Source organism: Myodes glareolus, chromosome 26 (genome assembly GCF_982192425.1).
Source record: "Myodes glareolus chromosome 26, mMyoGla1.1, whole genome shotgun sequence".
Lineage (NCBI taxonomy): Eukaryota > Metazoa > Chordata > Mammalia > Rodentia > Cricetidae > Myodes > Myodes glareolus.
The window spans coordinates 5,324,151-5,344,116 of record NC_142051.1 but is presented as its reverse complement, the minus strand read 5'-3'; the positions used below and the strand labels follow the sequence as shown (position 1 = coordinate 5,344,116).

The following is a 19,966-nucleotide window of genomic DNA, read 5'->3' as shown; positions in this document are numbered from 1 at the left end:
GTTGAGAAGCCTTCCTAGCAGAGTCAACGGGAAACCCAGCGGAGGTCCACTGAGGCTAGGGAAACAATCGCGGTATTTGCCCTTTGGGAAAGTTTGGTTGATGAGGAAGGACTCTTGGATTCACTCACTCACGCCACAGGCAATAGGGAGAAAACTCTCTTTAAAAGCTTCAATGAGGGAGCAATTTATTCATCTCCTTCTTTTATTCTATGAAAAGGTTGACATTTATTTATTTGTGTGTATGTGTGTGTGTAATCATAAAGGAATAGATTATCTCAGAAACTTGTTCTAGTGTCTGTTTTCATCATATTAGTGTGTGTGTGTGTGTGTGTGTGTGTGTGTGTGTGCATGTGGGGGTCAGAGGGCAACATTTTAGGAACTGGTTTTTACTTGTACCCTGTAGGTGCCAGGGATCAAACACAGGTTGTTGACTAATGTTCCGTTACTTGCTGAGCCATCTTGTCATACTTTTTATTTATTTAAAAAATTAAAAAAATTTAAAGACAGAATCTTGTTATGTAGCTCAGGCTGGTCTTGAACTCAAGACACTGCCCCCCCCCCCCGCCTCCCATGTGCTGAGATTAGAAGCTTTTGCCACCCTGATCCCATTTCATTTATAACATCACACAGTGTTTTCAGTATGAGGTTTTAAAACTACTCTATGTGAGTGTGCCTAAGTGTGTATCCTGTGCAAAACATGCAGAACCAGTGGAGGTCAGAAGAGGGCATCAGATCCCCTGGAAGTGGAGTTCCAAGGAGTTGTGGGTGATCCGCCTTGTGGGTGCTGAGAACTGAACCCCTGTCCTCTGAAAGAGCAGCCAGGGCTCTTATCCATTGAGCCCTCTCTCAGCCCCTCCAGTACAAGTTTAAATTCTGTATGTTTTAGGGTATAAAACTTGCGCTTTTATAACCCATATTTGCTCCAATTTCCAATTATTTTTGGTGGTAGTGGTCAAGGACAGGTTTGTATTCACAGGGTCAGGCTGTGCCCCAAAGGGTAAGAAGTGTGAACAAACAGGAAGCCTGCCGCTGTTCGAGACCAGGCAGAAGCTAGCAGATGATTACAGTGTCAGATGGAGGCAGACGCTAATACAAGTTCAAGGTAACCTTGTGACAAGTCATCCAGTCTCGTTGCTTCAGGCCCCTTACTGAAAAGCAAGGACACCACAGGGTTAAAGTGACGATCAGTCTGACTAAATTCACAAACGTGTGTACGGTGATGGCATCAAAACTCTTCTGAAGTCTAGTGTGGAGATAAATCTCTGGGACTGGCGAGAAGACTCACCAGGCGAAAGCACTTGTCAAACAAGCCTGGCAGCCCGTGTATGATCCCCAGAACCTGCTTAAAGTTGGAAGGAAAGAACCGACTACACCAAGGTGGCCTCTGATTCCACATGCTCGTCATGTGCACACACTCCACAATAATTCTTTTTCTTTTCCTTTTTTTTTTCTTAAGAAAAAGATAAATCTCTCATAAATTTGATTTTACCATCAAAACCTGTTCTGGTGAGTTTTATTAGCTCGGTCAACACAGGAAGTTTTATTAATCCCTCATTCTGTGTCTTGGAATTCAGTTGATCTTAATCCAGGTCTTGTAATGGACGGAAAGATTCCCAACGTCATTAAAACTCTAGTAAATCATGCCAGATGGTCAGACTTTCAGGAAGGTTTTTGTGCAGCCTGCAGGACGCTCGGGTCAGGTGGGAAGGCGGGAGGACCTGGGCGCAGCGCCCGAGGATTAAAAGCCGGAACTCCGGCTCCGCCCATTGGTTGGCGTTTAGACCCCTGCCGGGCACTCTGCAGCCAGCGTGGCCGCGCCCTCCCGGAACTGAAGGCGGGCGCGGCGGTGCGAGCGATGGAGGTCCTTCCCGCGGGCGGGACGCAGGACCCGCTGCTAGCCGAGGCGGCGGCGGGGCACTCCGCAGCCGAGGGCGACGAGGAGCCGCAGCCCTACGGCCGCACGAGCCGCACGGCGTCCCTAGTGAGCGGGCTGCTCATCGAGCTCTACAGCTGCACCGAGGAGGATGAGGTGGCAGCCGGCGGGGACCGTGCGTCCCGGGGTCGCCCCCCGCGCAGCGACAGCCTGGATAGTTCCACCGAGACCTCGGGATCCGACGTGTTCCTGGGAGGTCGCGGCGTGGGCGACTCCCGAGTGCTGCAGGAGCTGCGGGAGCGGCCGAGCCTGCGGCTCCAGATGCAGTACCTGCGGCAGAAAGGTGAGCGGCGGCGCGGGGACTCCTGCCCATCTGTGCCACTTGCCCACCTGCGCCACCTGCTCTCCTTTCTTCCTAAGTTACCTGTCTACTTTGCGCTGTTGGCGGCCCCAGCCAACCTGCCCTCTTGCGCCACCTGTCCACCTGCGCCATTTGCGCCCCTGCCCACCTGCGCCATTTGCGCCCCCTGCTCACCTGTGCCAGTTACCCACCTGGACGCTGGTGCCCTGTCGCACACCCGGAGAGTGTGACTCCGGGGGACCTACAGTCACACTTTCACTGCATCTATTTCCTCCCCCTCTGCAGGTGTGGCTCAGAGCGTGGTCCAGTCTCCCCACCTCCCTTAGCTCCTCAGGTGCCCAAGGCCCGAGGCAGTCTAGACTCTAACTTCGCCTGAACAGCTGTTAGGACTAGTTTGGAGTTTCTTCCTCGCGCACCAGAAGTTATCTAGAGGACGCTGGGAGGAGAGAAACGGACGACTTCCAGGACTTTCCACCCCGCCCCTTCCCTAGCCACCCACTTGGATAGGCTTTAACTAGGGAGGCAGAAAAATTCGATAATGCAGTTTCGCTGCAGGTTTAATCTGGGTCTCTGGTGGAAAGGATTGAGTGGAGAGTCTGAGCGCTTGGGCTTCACGGTGCATTTAACGACTGCAACCTTCCACCGGCCTGGAGAGCTGAGCAATGACCTTGGTTTCCTCGGAGCAGAGGCTAATTTGATATTTCTTTTGTTATCAAACTCCGAGGCTCATGTTCTGGTTAGATGATTATTATTTATCCTCAATAATGATAGCTTATGTTTCAGGCATCAGTACTAGCCTTTGTGCATATTTACAAAATGTAAGGTGTGGGGAGCAGATGGCAAGCCACCAGCACATTTCTTGCAAGTATCGTCTTTGTGCTAAATGACCCTGGGAGGAATAAAGCGAATTATATAGTGCTTGTGCGCTGACAATGTCCAGTCTAGCTGGTTCCAGAAAACAAAACAAAACAAAAGCAAAATGAATCTGTCTGCTTTCTCCTACCCCCTGTAAACAGTTTTCAGCCCCTTTTCTGGCTTCCTGGTCAAGCTTCCCCTTCCAGCTGACTATGGTACTTTGGCTGGAGTTGGGTCATTTTATTTTATATAATTATCCAGCTGTGCTAAGAAGTGTGTCAATACCCAAACTCTTGCTACCGGGCAATAGTTCAGACTCCAACAGACTCAGTTGTGAAAATTTTGATTTGATTTCCTTGTTTGAGAGAGCTGTTCACATTTCTCTACCAGGAAACTTTGGTGACTGCTCATTTCCTTTTGGCAGAGGGAAACTGGCCAGCCAAAGTTTGCAGCAGAGGTCGGCAGTTTGCCCGCGGAGGTCACATGTGCCGTGTCACCAAGCACTCTGCTAATCACTCATGGGACCTGGAGGGGTCCATTGCTCCCCAGTTTTCCTCCCATTGCTCACCCAGTTGCCCGCCATTGCTCACCCAGTTGCCGGCGTATCCTTTCTTTCCGTGCAGTTGACTGCATTGGGTGAAGACACCACATAGTGACATATTTGTCTCTGTTGATAAACATCCCTAGAGCACCGGTTAGACAGCCGGGTGATCCGTGTAGTTGTTTGCTGAAATGATGCTCTTTCCGTCTCATTGTTTTCAGCCTCAGAACCTGGCCGTCCCCACGCAAGTCTTGGTCCCGTGCTCACTGAATTTCACACAGCGCAGATAACCTGCGTGGTAATTTTCTTCTCTCACGGTTGCCCGTTTCGCTGATGCGGCAACTTAGCACCTTCCCAGCTAGTGTGTGGGTCTGTGGTTGAGGGGGCAGTAACAAGATGGCATCTGAAGGAAACCTGGCTGTGTGTGGTGAGGGTTTGAACTTTGGAGTCAGATTCCCTGGTTGACATGTTGCTACTGTTTCTAGCTAGCTGTAAGGCTTTGGGCCTACGTTAATGTGTGTTAAGTGCTCAGGGAAGGTTAGAGATAATTTTCATTATAAACCCATTTATCACATAAGGATAAAATTCTTTAGAGAGGAAATTGGCCAGTTTTCCAGCTGACCTGTTTCCTTTGTTTCTTAGTGAGAAACTAAGTTGACACGGAGAGACGATTCTGCCTGTATTATGTTTATTTAACCGTAGATATTACTGTGGGAGACATTTCTACATGGGGATTGGAACATGTTCCCATAAGTAGTATGTAATACAGAAAAATGCAGAGTCGTAGATACCTTAAGAAACACCAAAACTTAGATAGGGTTTTCATATTATCTCATTTTGTTATAAGCATTAGTTTTAAGAATGCAGAATTGTTATTATTAATTATTATTATTCAGGTTCTTAGTTATTTTAATTTTTTAAGAGTTATTTTATATGTTTGGGTGCTTTGCCTACATGTCTGTGCACCATCTGTGTACAGTGCCTGTCAAGGTCAGGAGGAGGTGTCAAATTCCCTGGACTTGGACATACAGGCAGTTGTTAGCCCCCATGTGTGCTAGGATTTGAACCTGGTCCTTTGGAAGAGTCAGTCAGTGATCTTAATTGCTGAGTCATCTCTCCAGTCCAAGTTGTAGAGTTATTTGATCCTTTTAGAGGAAATACATTTTCTACCATGAAGGAAAACTACCAAGGTTCTAAAATGAAAATTACTGAGAAGGTTATTAGAAGACCATAGACTTAAAACTAGCACAACCACATTCATCTACATCACAAAATGTGATGGTGTTATTTGCTTTTAACTGACAATTGATAAAGCTGTTTGTAGCTGGTTTCTATTTTTTGTGGTCTTGCGGTTTGAACAACTGGAACCTCGCACGTGTTAGGCAAGGCCTCTACCACTGAGCCCTCTTTTACCTTTTGTCTGTTTTTGCGTGTACATACATGTGTGCATCTAGAGGCCAGAGGTCAGGGTGCCACCATGACTGTGTTTTTATGTGGGTGCCTGGCTTGCATTGATGTCTCCACAGCCCTTGAGTTCTTGAGACTGGATCTTAGTTGCGCTGTCTGGCTTTAAACCCGGGATCCCCCTGCCTTAGTCTCTTGAGTAGGTGGTGTTTTAGGCCGGCATGAGGTTCAGTAGCTGTTAATTTGTCAATCATTGGAAGGTAGATGTGCACCTGGAGCTGGTTATTGTAAAAGTAGGAGTCTTTGCTTACGTGTTACATGCAGCATCAAGGATGGCATTTATCTGAGAGACTTTGTCTCAAGAATAAAGTAGGATATGAATGGGTGCCTCACTGGACTGGAATGCCTTGGCTGATTATGTACAAGTTGTCCTAGATGAAAAACTAGAATGAGTGGGTTTAAATGCATTTTTCTACATAGATAACTTTTGGCTAGTAGCACACTGGGGGCTTCTGTCTCTCTCAAGGGATTTGTTCTTTCTCTCTTGATAGACTCCAGTGAGCTGAAGACAATCCTTCGCGAGCTGAAGTACAGGATTGGCATCCAGTCGGCAAAGTTACTCCGGCAGCTGAAGCAGAAAGACAGACTTCTGCATAAAGTTCAGAAGAACTGCGACATTGTGACAGCCTGCTTGCAGGCTGTGTCGCAGAAGAGAAGTGAGTCCTGGGTCTGGGGTGTTTGTCCCTCCTTTGCCGCTTTTGTCCGTAGTGAAGTTGCAGCAGACCCTGCTTTGCGTTAGTTTGAAAAGTTCAGGAACCAACCAGATAATCCAGCTTCCTAATGAATGCTTTATGCCTAATGTTAAATCCTAGTTTTATTATTCACCATTTGAGGGGAATAATCGAGAACAACAGAGAAAAACTGTTCTCTCTGACGATGGTTGGTGTTTATGCGACACCAAGTGCCTCAACAAGCACCGGATTGATGTCACGTAGAGCCGTGTCCTTGCTCCCTTAATCTCTGTGCTCTAATGAGGATATTAAACAATTGGCCTAGCCAATGAGAGCCGCTTACAGCCTGCTCTGAAATCTAAGAAGGGCAAAGCATTTGAACAAATGAAGCCTGTGTCTTGTGTTACCCACTTCTAGCTAAGAGCTGCCTAGCTTGTTGACTGAACTGAATTGTTCAGCTACTGATCCATCTTCATTGTTATTAAAGCTTTTCAATTGATTTTGTAATTCTCCGTACAGTTGCATTGTGCTTTATTCTGCTAACATGTCCCTGTTTTGCCTTCTTTGTTGACACGCAGCGTGGCAGAGTGGGGTTCAGGTATGGCAAACGCAGGCACAAGAGTTGCCACCATCAGACGCCTGGGGCAGTTTCTTGGGTGCATGTCAGAGTGGCTTTTTCTTTTTACTTTCGCCTCTGTCATATTTTATATGTAAACAGATTGAAGGGTTTTTTTTGTTTTGTTTTAATTTAAAAATTAAGATGTGCCTGTTTTCATGAAACAGATTCCAGGGCTTAATTAGTTTCTAATTATAGCATTATCAGCTTAAAATCCCATCTGATGGTGAGGTTCCTGCCTCTCTTCCATGTACTGCTGTTTGCTATTCTCTGCTTACTGACAGTTTTGGCTGAGAGGTTTCATGTAATGCATTTGAAGCAGAATGCTGTTCAGTGATCACAGTGGTCATGAGGGTCCACACCAGGAGGAACGCAGTGGAGTGGGCGAACTTTCCTCTAGTTGGGAGCTTTTCTGACGAGCCAGAGGAGGGTGACAAAAGCGGGTGTGTGCATGGAGCTGCATACATGTATGTCTGCGTAAAGTTGGCATGCATTTTACATGATCACTTTTCATGGATTCTGACTCATTCAAATGTGTTAAGTAAACAGGATTTCCCCTCTTTTCTAATAGGAAAGACTGGTTTTGATTTCTTTCTTTCAACTTTGTGTCTATCTACTTAATTATTAGCTTTTCTGTGAGAAGTTAAAAGCACAAACTGGAGAAAGCATGGAGTTCTGATGCGGAGGGAAGACCTGGGGAAGGGTGGGGCAGACGAGAGGAGCCGGAGCTTGCTGGACTAATGGTAGACTTTAGATGTATTTGATTGACAGAAAGAAGGATTGACATTTGTGTTTTCTAGACAATGTGTCCACCAGCACCAAACTCAACTTGTGAGTCTGTGACTGCATCCTCCTCATATATTTTAAAATTATGTCTCTTAATTCCAGCCATTTTTTTCTTTCATTCTAGAGACTATGGGGCTGTCTGGAGCCTTTCACAACAAGCTCAGTTCTCTCCTTGGTAATACAAATGCGTTAGAGTTGCAGCCTCTACACTCACTGCTACTCTTTCTGCAAAGCCAGCCAACAGCAAACACATTGAAAGTTCTTAAGAACTGGGAGTCCACTGCCGTTCAGAACAACTGCTCCCGCTTTAGGAGCAGCTGGCAATGACAGAGTCAGATATTCAGTGTGTTGACTTGTTTTATTAAATGCAAAAGTTGGGACTGGGGAGATGACTTGGGGGTCTAGAGTGCTTGTATGTGGAGCTGCTGAGTTGGATCCCCTAGAACGTAGGTGGAAACAACTGCTTATACTTTACAGTTTCGTACAAAAGCCTCACGGCAGTGTCTCAGTTACCGTCCTGCTGCTGCGAAGAGACACCATGACCAGTGCATTTTATAAAAGTGAGCATTTGTTTCACTTATTCGGGGGTTTGCTAACAGTTTCAGGGAACTGGCCCTGACCATCATGCATTGAGAGAGGAGGGAGAGGGAGAAACAGACAGACAGACAGACAGACAGACAGACACACACACACACACACACAGAGAGAGAGAGAGAGAGAGAGAGAGAGAGAGAGAGAGCCTGCCGTGGACTTTTGAGACAAGGTCACACCTTCTAATCCTTAATCGTTCACCACCGGGGAAGCAAACACTCAAATATGCGAGCCCATGAGGACCATTCTCATTCAAACCACCACAGATAGTGTCTCTTCACTTTAAAACTGGGGCAGGAGTAAGAAAAGCACGTTGGCCAAGTGTGGTGGTATGTCTGTATTCTTAGCCTCAGAACTCTCAGGAAACTGAAGCAGGAGGATCAAGATCATGGGATAAGCCTGGGCTACATTGCCAGACTCTAGCTCAAAAAAAAAAAAAAAAATCAAACAGGAAGGTCAGGATCAGTATTTGTCTTATAGAAGAATGTGTCTTCTTTCTATATCACCTAAGAGTATCTATTTTAATAAACATTTTAATACTAATTAAAAATACCAGTACAGCTGTGATCATTTATTGAGTGTATGTCTTATGCCCAACTGTTGCCTTATGGTACGTCCTTTAGGAACATTGTATCAGAATATTAAGATTCCACAAGTTTAACTATTTGCCCAAAGTCACACTACTGAATGATTGAGAAAGAATTAGAAGATAGCACCCTCAAAAGTCCACGTTTTCCACCATAAACCACAAGTGCTCTGTTTCTTCCTCTAGTTCTACGATATTGTTACAGCATTGCTGAATTCTGTAGTATGCAGAAAACAAGATTATCCCTGGTTTATAGCATGCCCTGCTTTAGTACAGCCTGCACAGGAAGGAAATGCTTATCTCGGCTAAATGATTGGATCGTACAAACGCAGATTGGCGTGTAGGAAAACCCACTTAAAGGCTCTAGGACAATGAGAGGAACCAAAGGAATGTTGGGTCAGGAGGATCAAGAGTCTGAGTTCAGACTGTTACGTAGTGAGACCCTGTCTCAAAAAAACAACACAAAACCTCCTCTAAACTCTAAATAAGCAAACAAAACAAGCAAAAATAATGGTGCAGAATCAGTTCTTGTCTGATGGAGGAGTTAATTCCCTCATATTTATCTAAGGATGGGCTGTTGAGATATTTACGTGTTTTGCTTAATCTCCTTTCCCTGAAGGCAGAAGTTCTCAGTCTCACATGGCTTTATAATCTGCTTTGCAGACGTTCGGTGGAAGGCCGCTCCAAATCAAGTGCTAAAGCATAGCTGTAACTTTAAATCTGTGATGAGAGGAAGCATGAGCAAAGTATGAATATATGTGGCCGTGTCGAAGCCTTGCCGACCACACACAGGCTTATCAGAGAGCTGGCAGCCTTGTTTTAGTAATGAATCTGCTGTAGCATTCTGAGTCTTGTTGTTTCTTATAAATGTCTGCAAGATTCAGGTGCCTTGCCAAATAGGTGAGTGTCTTTGTGTGTGTATGTGCTGGTGCTCATGTGTGTGTGTGTAGGTGTGCAGGTATGCATGTGTGCAGTTGTGCATGTGTGTGCGTGTGTGTGCCTGTATGTGATGGTCAGAGGACAATCTTTGGGAGTTGGTTTTCTCTCTCTACTGTATGGGACCAGGGGACTGAACTCAGGTGCATAGGCTGGAGACAAGACCGTTATCCTCGGAGCCAGCTCACTAGCTCTAGACACTGTTTTTCAGTCTATCGCTTTGTTTTGTCGTGGTGATATAATAAAAGAACCGTTTTCTTTCAGTCGTGACTTACACAACTAAAATGGATCTAAATGCCTAAGCAGGTTGGCAGACATAGTTAAAAGTCCAGGAACATGTAACAGATCCAGGTGACTGGACAGAATCTTAGCAAAGGACGTCATTGCTTAACAGTGTGTCCTCCAGCCAGCAACCCTGTGCGAATGAACGGATTTATTCTCCCAGAGCCCCAGAAACTCTGCAGTTCACTTTCCTTGGTCCCTTGGGCCTCCTGCTTGGTAGGAATCAAGAAATAGATTCTTTGTACGTGAGCAAGGGCGAAATTCTGCAGAAGGAGAAGGATCGGGTGGATCTGAAGTGACCGTGGTACCAACAGTCTGCTCAGTTTGTTGGTGCAGTGGCTGTGTGTGTTTAATTTTGCTCACTACTAATGTAAACCAACACCTTTGCATGATATGGCTGTCCTGGTACCATTATGAGTGAGGTGTCCATTTCCCTTCATAAACATTCTGACATTTTCTTACAGATTTGATGTGGTTATTTGTCACATACATGTCTTACAAATGTCTCTCCTATTTGTTTATTTTTTGTTTTTTCACTCTTGTGAATGTTACCAACTGAGCAACAGTGCTAAGTTCTACGGAGTAGATTTCACTTATGAATGTTACCAACTGAGCAACAGTGCTAAGTTCTACGGAGTAGATTTCACTTATGAATGTTACCAACTGAGCAACAGTGCTAAGTTCTATGGAGTAGATTTCACAGTCATGTGACCTGTGCATTCAGAGAGTTCCATGCTCACTAGGGCCTCTCCAATGGTTTAATGCTCGGCGGTTGATGTCCTAAGTTCTCAGTTTTGAGGGGAGGTGGTGGCACAAACAAGGTTTCGTGTAAACCGAGGTGGCTTTGACCTCAAGCTCATTATGTCGCTGAAAATGACCTGGGACTTTTTTTAATTTGTTAACTTTTTGAATAATTTAACAATTCTCACAAAATATTTTGATCATACTCACCCCTAGTACCGTCTCCTGCTGCCTTCTTCCTACCCTGACCCCTCTTACCACAACCAATCACCCTCTTAACCTCATGGTGAGAAAAGAAATTTTGTGTGTCTCACTGAATTTAATTAGTGTTGCTTATGTGAGCATGGGCGTGGGGATTGTTTGGTGCAGCATGGGTAGCTTACCAGTGACTACACCACTGAAGAAGATGGTTCTTCCTCCTCTACTATCCTATGCTAATCGCTCCTTAGTGAGCAGCAGGGCCATGCGGTCATTCCCCCCGCCCCCCCAATCATGACAAGATGCTGAAGGACCCAATCTTGTGTTGATAACTACAGCTGCTGAGTTCATGATTGCCCATGCCACGCTGTGCCTGGAAGACAGCTTTGTACAATACTCCTTCCCATCTTCCAGCCCTTACCTTCCTTCTGTCTCTCATTTCACGGTGTTTTCCTGAGCCTTGGAGGGGGCGATGGTGATATTTCGGGATGAGTAACTGTCACTCACTCAACAGTCACTTATTCTCAGAACTCTGACTAGTTATGAGTATCGGTCATAACTTCTTTCCACCGTGAAACCAGGCTTCTCTGAGTGTGACTGACAGCAGCGTACTTACAGGCATAATAAATATTTATAAAGCAGTTCGAGGGCACAAGACCTCAGCTTAGCAAGACACCAGTAGTAGCTTGTCCCCTGGGGTCCGTGGCATGGACCTCAAATGCAAACAGAAAACAGTTGGTTATTCCCATACCATTTATGCCGCTATTGCACCGTCAGCCATATTTTACCTGGCAGTTTGACTGTATAGCTTGCAGCATCCATAGCAAGTTAAGATTACTGGTGTCTCCCACCCACGGCCCCAAGCAGTTTGTATAATACTTTCTGGAACTATGAAAGCTAGCCAGCAGGGAGGAAGGTTCCAGATCCCTTCCAACTTGATTTCTCTATATGATCTTGACCTTTTGATCCTCCTGTCTCTACCGCCCAAGTGCTGGGATCACAGGCGGGTATTGTTATGCCCAGTTATGTGGTGGTGCAGAGCAAACTGGGGGTTCATGGATGCTAAACCAACACTCTGCTGACTGAGTGACTTCCCCAGCCCTCAGTGTATGAGAGGAGACTCCATAAGTCATGAAGTCAGCTTTGTGTTTAAGGCCGGCGCTTTTTTCAGTCTTGTATAAGAAATATTTTCCTTCTTGTTCTTTAACCCCAAACTCAAGACACATCAGATTCCAGAAATTTTGTTTTATTTTGTTATTTTTATTGCTGTGGCTCGAGCTGAGCTGCAACCCCAGCCTAAAAGCCTTGTAATTTTGTGATTATTCCATCATCCTGGTCTAAACCCACATGTAGTTTCTTTCTGAAGTCATCTCACTGCATAACAGCTCTGTCACATAGCAGCTTCGCCACATAATCATATTTGTGGGCATAAAATTATTAGGAATATTTTGGGGGTGTTTTAGAGGTATAGCTCAGTGGTCAAAACTTGCTCACTCCTCACTCGCTCAGTCAGTTGGTCTCCACTCACCCTCTCTCACCCTCTCTCATACACACTGGGGCCTGGCTCCTGGGTGTTCTTCCCTGGGTGAACTCTTCCTCCTAAGAAAGCATGAGTTTTTCTTTCTTTATACTTCTGCTTTTATATATATATTTATATATACACACACACACATATATATACACATATATATACATACATATACATACATATATGTGTATATATATGTATCTCCAAACAACAACACATGATTCTGAAATACTGTGTAGCGATGTCAAGAAGCCTGGTTGTGAAAGGCTGGGTAAAGTTTCTGTTTGAGATAAAAGCTCCCAGAAGATAAACCACGAGAACTCTGAGGCCTGGTCTGCTGTTGGGTCCCTGGGAGAATTCACATGCTGTTCCTTTGTGGGAGTCAGAAGGCAAAGTTAGAAGTGAGTCCTGCAGCTCGGGTCAGGCTATCCCGTAGAGCAGTTACCAATAGACCAGCTGGGCTGGGAGGAGCCTGCTCATTCTTTCCCATTCCTTGCTTAGTTAATGCTTAGCAGTAGGTGCGTGCCCACTTCTGTGGGTGTGGACCGAAGAGCCAGCGTTGAGTAGCACCTTGCCAGACGAAGTAATTCAGATAGGAATTAGACCCGGGGCCTCTGTCCTTCAGTGGGCCGCAGCGTGTGTGTGTGTGTGTGTGTGTGTGTGTGTGTGTGTGTAAGTCACTGCAGTGCTCAGGAAGGAGTCCGTTCTCTCCTTCCACCTTGATGTTGGTTTTGGAGGAATCAACTCGGGTCACCAGGCTTGTGTGGCACGTGTCTTACTCATTTCACCAGCCCACTGCAGTCTCTTCTTATTCTTCTACTGTGATCGAGGCTAAAGCAGTGCCTAGAAAGTAGAGTTGGGAGACCACGTGTCCTTCTCTGCGGTGATAAACACCTGGCCAAAGGCAACAGGGGAGGAAAGTGTTATGTTACGGCTAATAGACTTCCAGGAACTGGGGAGGAAAGTGTTATGTTACGGCTAATAGACTTCCAGGAACTGGGGAGGAAAGGGTTATGTTATGGCTAATAGACTTCCAGGAACTGGGGACTGCCACAAAGGGAATTTAGGGCAGGAACGGACGCAGATGCCAAGAAAGGAGTGCTGCTTACTGGCTTGCATCCCAATATTTTGCTTAGCCTGATTTTGTTGTTGTTATTGTTTTGTTTGTTCCAGACAGGGTCTCCCTATGCAGCTCTGGCTGTGCTTGAACTCACTAGGTGGCCTCAAAGTCACAGAGATCCACTCGACTCTGCCTCCTGAGTGCTGGGATTCGTGGCGTGCACCACTGTGCTCAACTCAGCCTGCTTTCTTACACAACTCAGGATCTTATACAACCCAGTGGTGGGCACTACTCACAGTGAACTTTATCTTTCCACGTTGATCATTAATCAGGAAAGTGCCCTGATAGACTCGCCCACCAGCAATCTGATCAAGACATTTTCTTAACTGAGGTTTCTCCTTCCAGATTACTCAAGTTTGTGTCAAATGGACAAAATCCAACACCAACATAAGCCAACCAGGACGCCAATGATACAGTGGGAAAGACCCTTTCAAAGAAGCTGTGATAGTTAGAATCTTTTTTCAGGGGCCTGGTCATCCTTGCCCACCTGTTTCTACTAACTGCGTAGAATTCGAAGGTCAGAAGCACCTTCAAGTCCTTCTCTTGGGGCTGGAGAAGTCTTCAGGTTGAAGGTTTGGTGGTTGGTCTTGTCTATCTGGGCTTTAGCATATGCATTTGCTCATTGAGTGCTCTACTTTAGGTTAGGTCTTCTGTCTTAGGGTCTTTATATCACTGTGAAGGGATACCACCACCATGGCAACTCTTATAAAGAAGACATTTAATTCTGGCTTACAGTTTCAGAGGTTTAGCCTATTATCATCAGGACGGGGAGCTGACAGCGTGCAGGCAGAGGTGGTATGGAGCTGAGGTGCTACATCTGCAGGCAACAGGAAATCAACTGAGGTACTGGAAAAAACCTCATATTCTACCCCCACAGTGACACACCTCCTCCACACCTCCTAATAGTGCCACGCCAATAGGTGATGGGGGCCAATTACATTCAAACCTCCAGAGGCAGAGAGTAAGAGACAAAGACAGGAGGTGGAGGGTGGGGACTAGGGGAAGGGGCCAAGGGAAAAAGGGCAGGGATATTTGTCCCAGAGGGATGAATGACAGCTCTGGGTAGAGAGGAGAGGCAGATGTGGCCCTTAGGCAAATGTAAAGGGGAAAGCCCCGCGTTAAGATTAGGCGTTGATTGAATTTGGTATGTTAATTAGGTGAGTCAAAGGGGGCTTCTGATTGCTGAACTTCAGTACTTTGATAGCTGGACCATGGTAGTCAGCCTCAGGAGGAGGAAGAGGCCAAATAAAGGAATGAAGCTGCTGACTAGCTTTAGATAAATGTGATCTAACAGGTTTTTTGTTTGTTTGTTTTTGTTTTTGCAAGACAGAGGGAATGGGTGAGAAGGGCAAGGCCTGCCAGGGCCGTTTTTTAGTTTTTTACCATGCTTAGTCTGGCTAGAATCCCTTCAGGGATTTTATACTGTCAGCCAGCAAGAAATTAGTCCTGCAGTGGACAGCAGCTGAATGCCTTTTAGTTCAACTGGATTCTGGCACTATCTATGCAGACAAAGGTACCCACACGCCAGAGTAACTCCCAGCTTATGATAGGGTGGCTAGACCCTGCCTTCCCACAATCCACTGCTTATGTCACCTAGAGCAGCTCACAGAACTCAGGGCAGCAGCACACTGATCTCATCGAGGCTGCTGATGCCTGGCTGATGCGATGCATGTTGCTCATCAAGTCGGGCAGTGCATGACTTAGGACGTGGGAGAGCGTCCCTGCGCCCACGGCTCTCTGGCCGATGCGATGCGTGCCGCTCATGGGAGAACGTCCCTGCTTCCACGCACGCGCACTCTGGGCAGCCATACTCCATCACACGTCCATCTATCATGAAGCTTTCTGGACTTTTTTTTTTTTTTTTTAAATCTTCTGGAGATTTCATTGCATGCAGATAATTAAGCATGGCAAGCCATGTAGAAACATGTTTGGAAAAAGAGGTGTAGTCTAGTGCTGATATTCTGGGTGAGTGGGGACCCAGGAAGCTGGCCCTTCTATGTAGTGCACCTTCTTCTGGGACCTTGGCTGGCTCCTTCAGCTACGAGGGGCGTTTGTGGGCTCTGCTAGTGATGAGGACGATTAAAGAATTGCTTTATGCTTTGACGTAGAAATGTGGAGCAAGAGCAGCGCAGGGTTTTTAGTTTTGGCCTTGAGGAGGAAAAGGAGGATGTTAAAGGGTGGTGGGGGAGGAGGGACTGAGAATGAGACTAAGATGACTTAAAACGCTGCAGCATTAGCCGGCTCTGACGCTGCACCAGATACCAAGGACACGTTAACCGTATCGCTCCAGTCACTTAGTAAATGATGAAGGCTAAGGAAGTTATGGGTTAAGCCTGTGTGGCGAACCTGTCCAGAAACGGCACTCAGTGTGGGAGCAGGCGCTGCCCCACCTCAGGGGAGAGGGCAGGAGTCAGGGAACCCGCTCTTCAGGGGACTGGTAGTGTGTCCCTCCCCCTGTTCCTCTCCACTCTGAGTTCCCTGGCTGCCAGTCCCAGAGTCGTGGACTGTGGTGTGACCAAGGGTGAGTTTCAGCCTCCCTCTGTCAGTCTGAGATTGACCTGGGCCTGTGGCGCCTGTTTCTACTTCCAGTATGCTTCCCCAGCTCCAGAACCTGCTGTTCCTCTCTGCTCCTTTCCTGCATTCCCTGTAGGTCATGATTTAAAAATTCCTTGTACTATATTTTTAGTGTGTTTTTTCTTCCTGGGAACTAGAATTAGATGCACTCTTTCCCCATCTGCCATTGTAACCCAGATGTACTGTGTGTGTGCATGCACGTGCTCATACATGTGCGCGTATACTTGTCTGTGTAGGTTCATTTGGTGATGTATAAGGAGACGCTAACATTTAGGTTAAAGGAGATTTTCCTTACATTTGGAATTTGAATGTGGATTTTATCCCCAACTTGTTACTAGTGAACAGTTTGAGGCATGTTTCCAACATCTGACCAGTCCTGTGGTTCAGTCCTGTGGCTGTCCCTGAGGTAACGTAGCTTATGGCAAGATAAGGGACTGGGTATTTTTTCTTTTTATGAAGCAGAACCAGAGTGCATTGCAAGAGATTTTAACACAGATTTTAAGCATGAAGATTAGGAGAAAAAGGTGCTTGGGAAAAATATGACACACATACTCGCTTTTTGATTTGTTTGAGACAAGATCTCATTGTATAGCTCTGTCTCTCCTGGATTTTGCCTCATAGTTTTGCTGGAACTCACAGAGATATCTGCCTGCCTCTGCCTCCTGAGTACTGGGATTAAAGGTGTGCGGTACTATGTCTGGTCACACACACACACATCACACACACACACACACACACACCACACCACACACTCACCACATACACACACCACACACTACACATACACCATACACAAACCACAGACACACACCACACCCACACCACATACACATACCACACACACTACACAATCACCACACACAAACCACAGACACACACCACACCACATACACACCACATACACACACAGACCACACAGACACACACCACACACACACCACACAGCCCCAGCCCCCCACACCACACATACACCACACACACACACACCATGCACACCACACCCCCGCCCCATAACCCCCATACCACACTCCCACAGACCATACACACACCACACACGCAGACCACACATACCACATACACAGACCGCACACACCACATACACAGACCACATACACCACATACACAGACCACACACACACCATGCACACCACACCCCCACCCCATACCCCCCCACCACACCCCCACAGACCACACACACACCACACACGCAGACCACACACACATCACACATACCACACACACCACACACACACATACACCACATACCACTACACATACACCACATATGCACCACACACACCACACCCACCCACACACATACCACACACACACCAGACACACACACACACCACACACAGACCACACATACACACACCACACACAGACCACACATACACACACCACACACAGACCACACATACACACACCACACACAGACCACACACACACCATACACAGACCACACATACACACACCACACATAGACCACACACATACCACGCACAGACCACACATACACACACCACACACAGACCACACATATGCACACCACACACAGACCACACATACACACACCACACACAGACCACACACACCACACACAGACCACACATACACACACCACACACAGACCACACACAGACCACACACATACAACGCACAGACCACACACAGACCACACACAGACCACACACACACCACACACAGACCACGCACAGACCACACATATACACACCACACACAGACCACACACACACCACACACACATGCTTAAACTTGTATATTTTAATAGCAGTTTCCTTCACCAAGAAAGAAAAGCGAGAACATTTGAGCATCTTACAGCTAAGAATCATGCTTTCAGTTTTCACAATTTGTTCCTAGGCTTCTGAAAACTCACACAATGTTTGCACATGCAGTATGACCTTTTGGACTTTGAATCTCTGAGCGATTCCTTTGGCTTTGAATCTTCGTGTGACTTCATTTAAAAAGGACCAGGGTTTTAGGAGAGATGTTTCTAAGTCTTGGTTGTGATGACTTAGAGGTAAAGGAGAACTCAGTGTGATTTCTCTTTATTCCAAACTTAGTGAGGCCTGAAGGTCAGAGCCTTGCAGCTCAGCCCATTGGTGTCACAATGGGGACGCCTCCGTGGATGCCGTTATTATCAAGTACTTCCAGCAGGGGGAGCTCTCTTAGGCCGTTAGGAGAAAGGCATTAATATTTGTATTTTGTATGCTGCCTCACCCCATGAGCGGAAGACAGACTATAAAACTAAAGCTGATGTGATCTGCAACGGTATATGAAAGGGTTGAGGGGGTCCTTTTTAAAATCATTTTCTGTACACATTGTTACTATTTTTGCATTTGATTATGATGGAAAGTATTCTATCTAGAAGTGGGATATTTCAATCCTTTTTATGTGAAAAAGAGTATTGCCATTAAAATGTATTTTGACTCTATGTATCAAAATGTCACTCATTCGCTCAGCAGAGATTCACATCCATTTGTGATTTGCCAGATGTGGTTACAGACGCTGGGAATAGGGCAGTGAGCAACGCGTCCAAGATGAATAACTCCACAGTTCAGAGCGCCTTTTACCCTGCGTACAAATTTAACATGAATTCGAATACTCTTCCCAACATTGAGCTGCATCTCTCTTGTGTTGGATATTGAGTCTACAGCGGAATATATGATAATGATGATGATGTAACGTGCCCTGGATGCTTACTTGTAAGAATTTTAATATAGATCTTCAAATTCCATTCTCTGCAGAGGAGATTATTGCAGTGCTTCAAAATTTTGATGCTTATTGAAGTCATTTGTGGCTTAAAAAACATCCTGATGCTTGGCTCCCACTTCCCAACATTTAGATTTAATTGACATGCGTTGACATATTGATTTTTAAGCTCCCTGGGCTATTCTTTGGGCAGAAGAGTTTGGAAACTACCAGCAAACTGTTCTCCAACATTGACAGACTCCCATAGAGAAGGATGAGGGCTTTTTCTCCTTTAGTTTCCGCCCCCCCCCCCGCCCCCGGAGCTAGTGTCTGGCTGCAGACTCACAGGGAGTCTAGGCATGTGCCACCACACTCAGCTGAGTCCCAGTTTTGTGACCGCACAGTGTACGTGACCTGGCAGTGATCAATAGTGATCCATTGCTTAACTGTGGAGCTTACACCATAGTCACAGTTCACGCGCACACACGAGTCGATTGCACTGGTCTCCTGTATTTTCATTAGGTCTCTAGCATTTTGTATACAAGTCTAATCTAATGTCTTTGGAGTCTGTTTTTCTCGTTCAGTCTGATACTCCAGTAAAGTTTCCAATGTTTCAAGGTAAAACCATGCACTTTTATGGAACTTGTGGGGAAATATTTAGCAGAGAGTATTACCAAATCAAGGGAATTTCAGGCAAGCCATGACTATTGATCTTCTTTACAGCAGGACAGAGTCTGAGCACCTTCCTAGTTCTCAAACGTGAGAAATTTGTCAGAGTCATCTTGAGCAGTGGGTAGGATGGTGGAATGAGTGGACATTGTCTTTGTACACAGTCCCTCTTCTTGATCTTTTTCCTCAGGACCACTTTTCAGGCCACAGAGCATGCATGCCCCAGTATCTGCCAGGTCAGATAGAGTCTCCAAGAGCAGAAATGGAGAAATGTAGGCAGACTTTTTTTTTCTTTTTTTTTTTGGGGGGGGGACTGCTGGCCCTCAAATAACCACACAGAGACTTAATATTAATTGCAAATGCTTGGCCCATAGTGTAGGCTTATTACTAACTAGCTCCTACAACTTAAAGCAATCCAAATTTCTTGTCTGTGCTCTGCCCATGGTGGTATTTTTTTTTTTTTTTTTTTTTTTTTTTTAGCAGGCCGTGTTCATCTCCTGCTTCTCTTACCTCTGGCTGGTGGCTCCATGGCCCTCTCCACTCTCTTTTGTCCAAAAGTCTCACCTATCCTTTCATTGCCTAGCTATTGAACTGTTAGCTCTTTATTGACCAATGAGAGTAATATATATATAGTTGTATTTCATTTGTATTTTAATAAATAAAGCTTGCCTGAAGATCAGAATGCAAAGCAGCCACACGAGTCAGCCATAAAGGCCAGGCAGTGGCAGCACACACCTTTAATCCCAGCAGTTAGCCTTGGAGGCCGGTGGTGGTGGTGCACGCCTTTAATCCCAGCACTAGAGAGGAATATAAGGTGGGATGAGACAGGAACTTGCTCTCTTTCAGTCTGAAGATTTCCTAG

The 19,966-nt window shown here is 46.0% G+C and overlaps 1 protein-coding gene and 1 long non-coding RNA gene across 3 annotated transcripts in view; one reads left to right on the top strand and one right to left on the bottom strand.

Annotated features, from left to right (window-relative positions):
* Positions 1–450: 450 nt before the first annotated feature.
* LOC146889834 (uncharacterized) lies at positions 451–2,678 on the bottom strand. Its single transcript, XR_014999818.2, has 2 exons — positions 2,426–2,678; positions 451–2,203 (listed from the first exon to the last, which is right to left on the bottom strand). It is a non-coding gene; the product is annotated as an uncharacterized LOC146889834 (long non-coding RNA).
* Positions 1,856–19,966, top strand: part of Tbc1d30 (TBC1 domain family member 30) — an 85,250-nt gene continuing 67,139 nt past the window's right edge. For both annotated transcript variants that reach the window (XM_085683446.2, XM_085683444.2), the window contains exons 1-2: positions 1,856–2,216; positions 5,586–5,750. In XM_085683446.2, coding sequence (XP_085539572.2) covers positions 1,856–2,216; positions 5,586–5,750 — 526 coding nt within the window. The remainder of the gene's footprint in view (positions 2,217–5,585; positions 5,751–19,966) is intronic.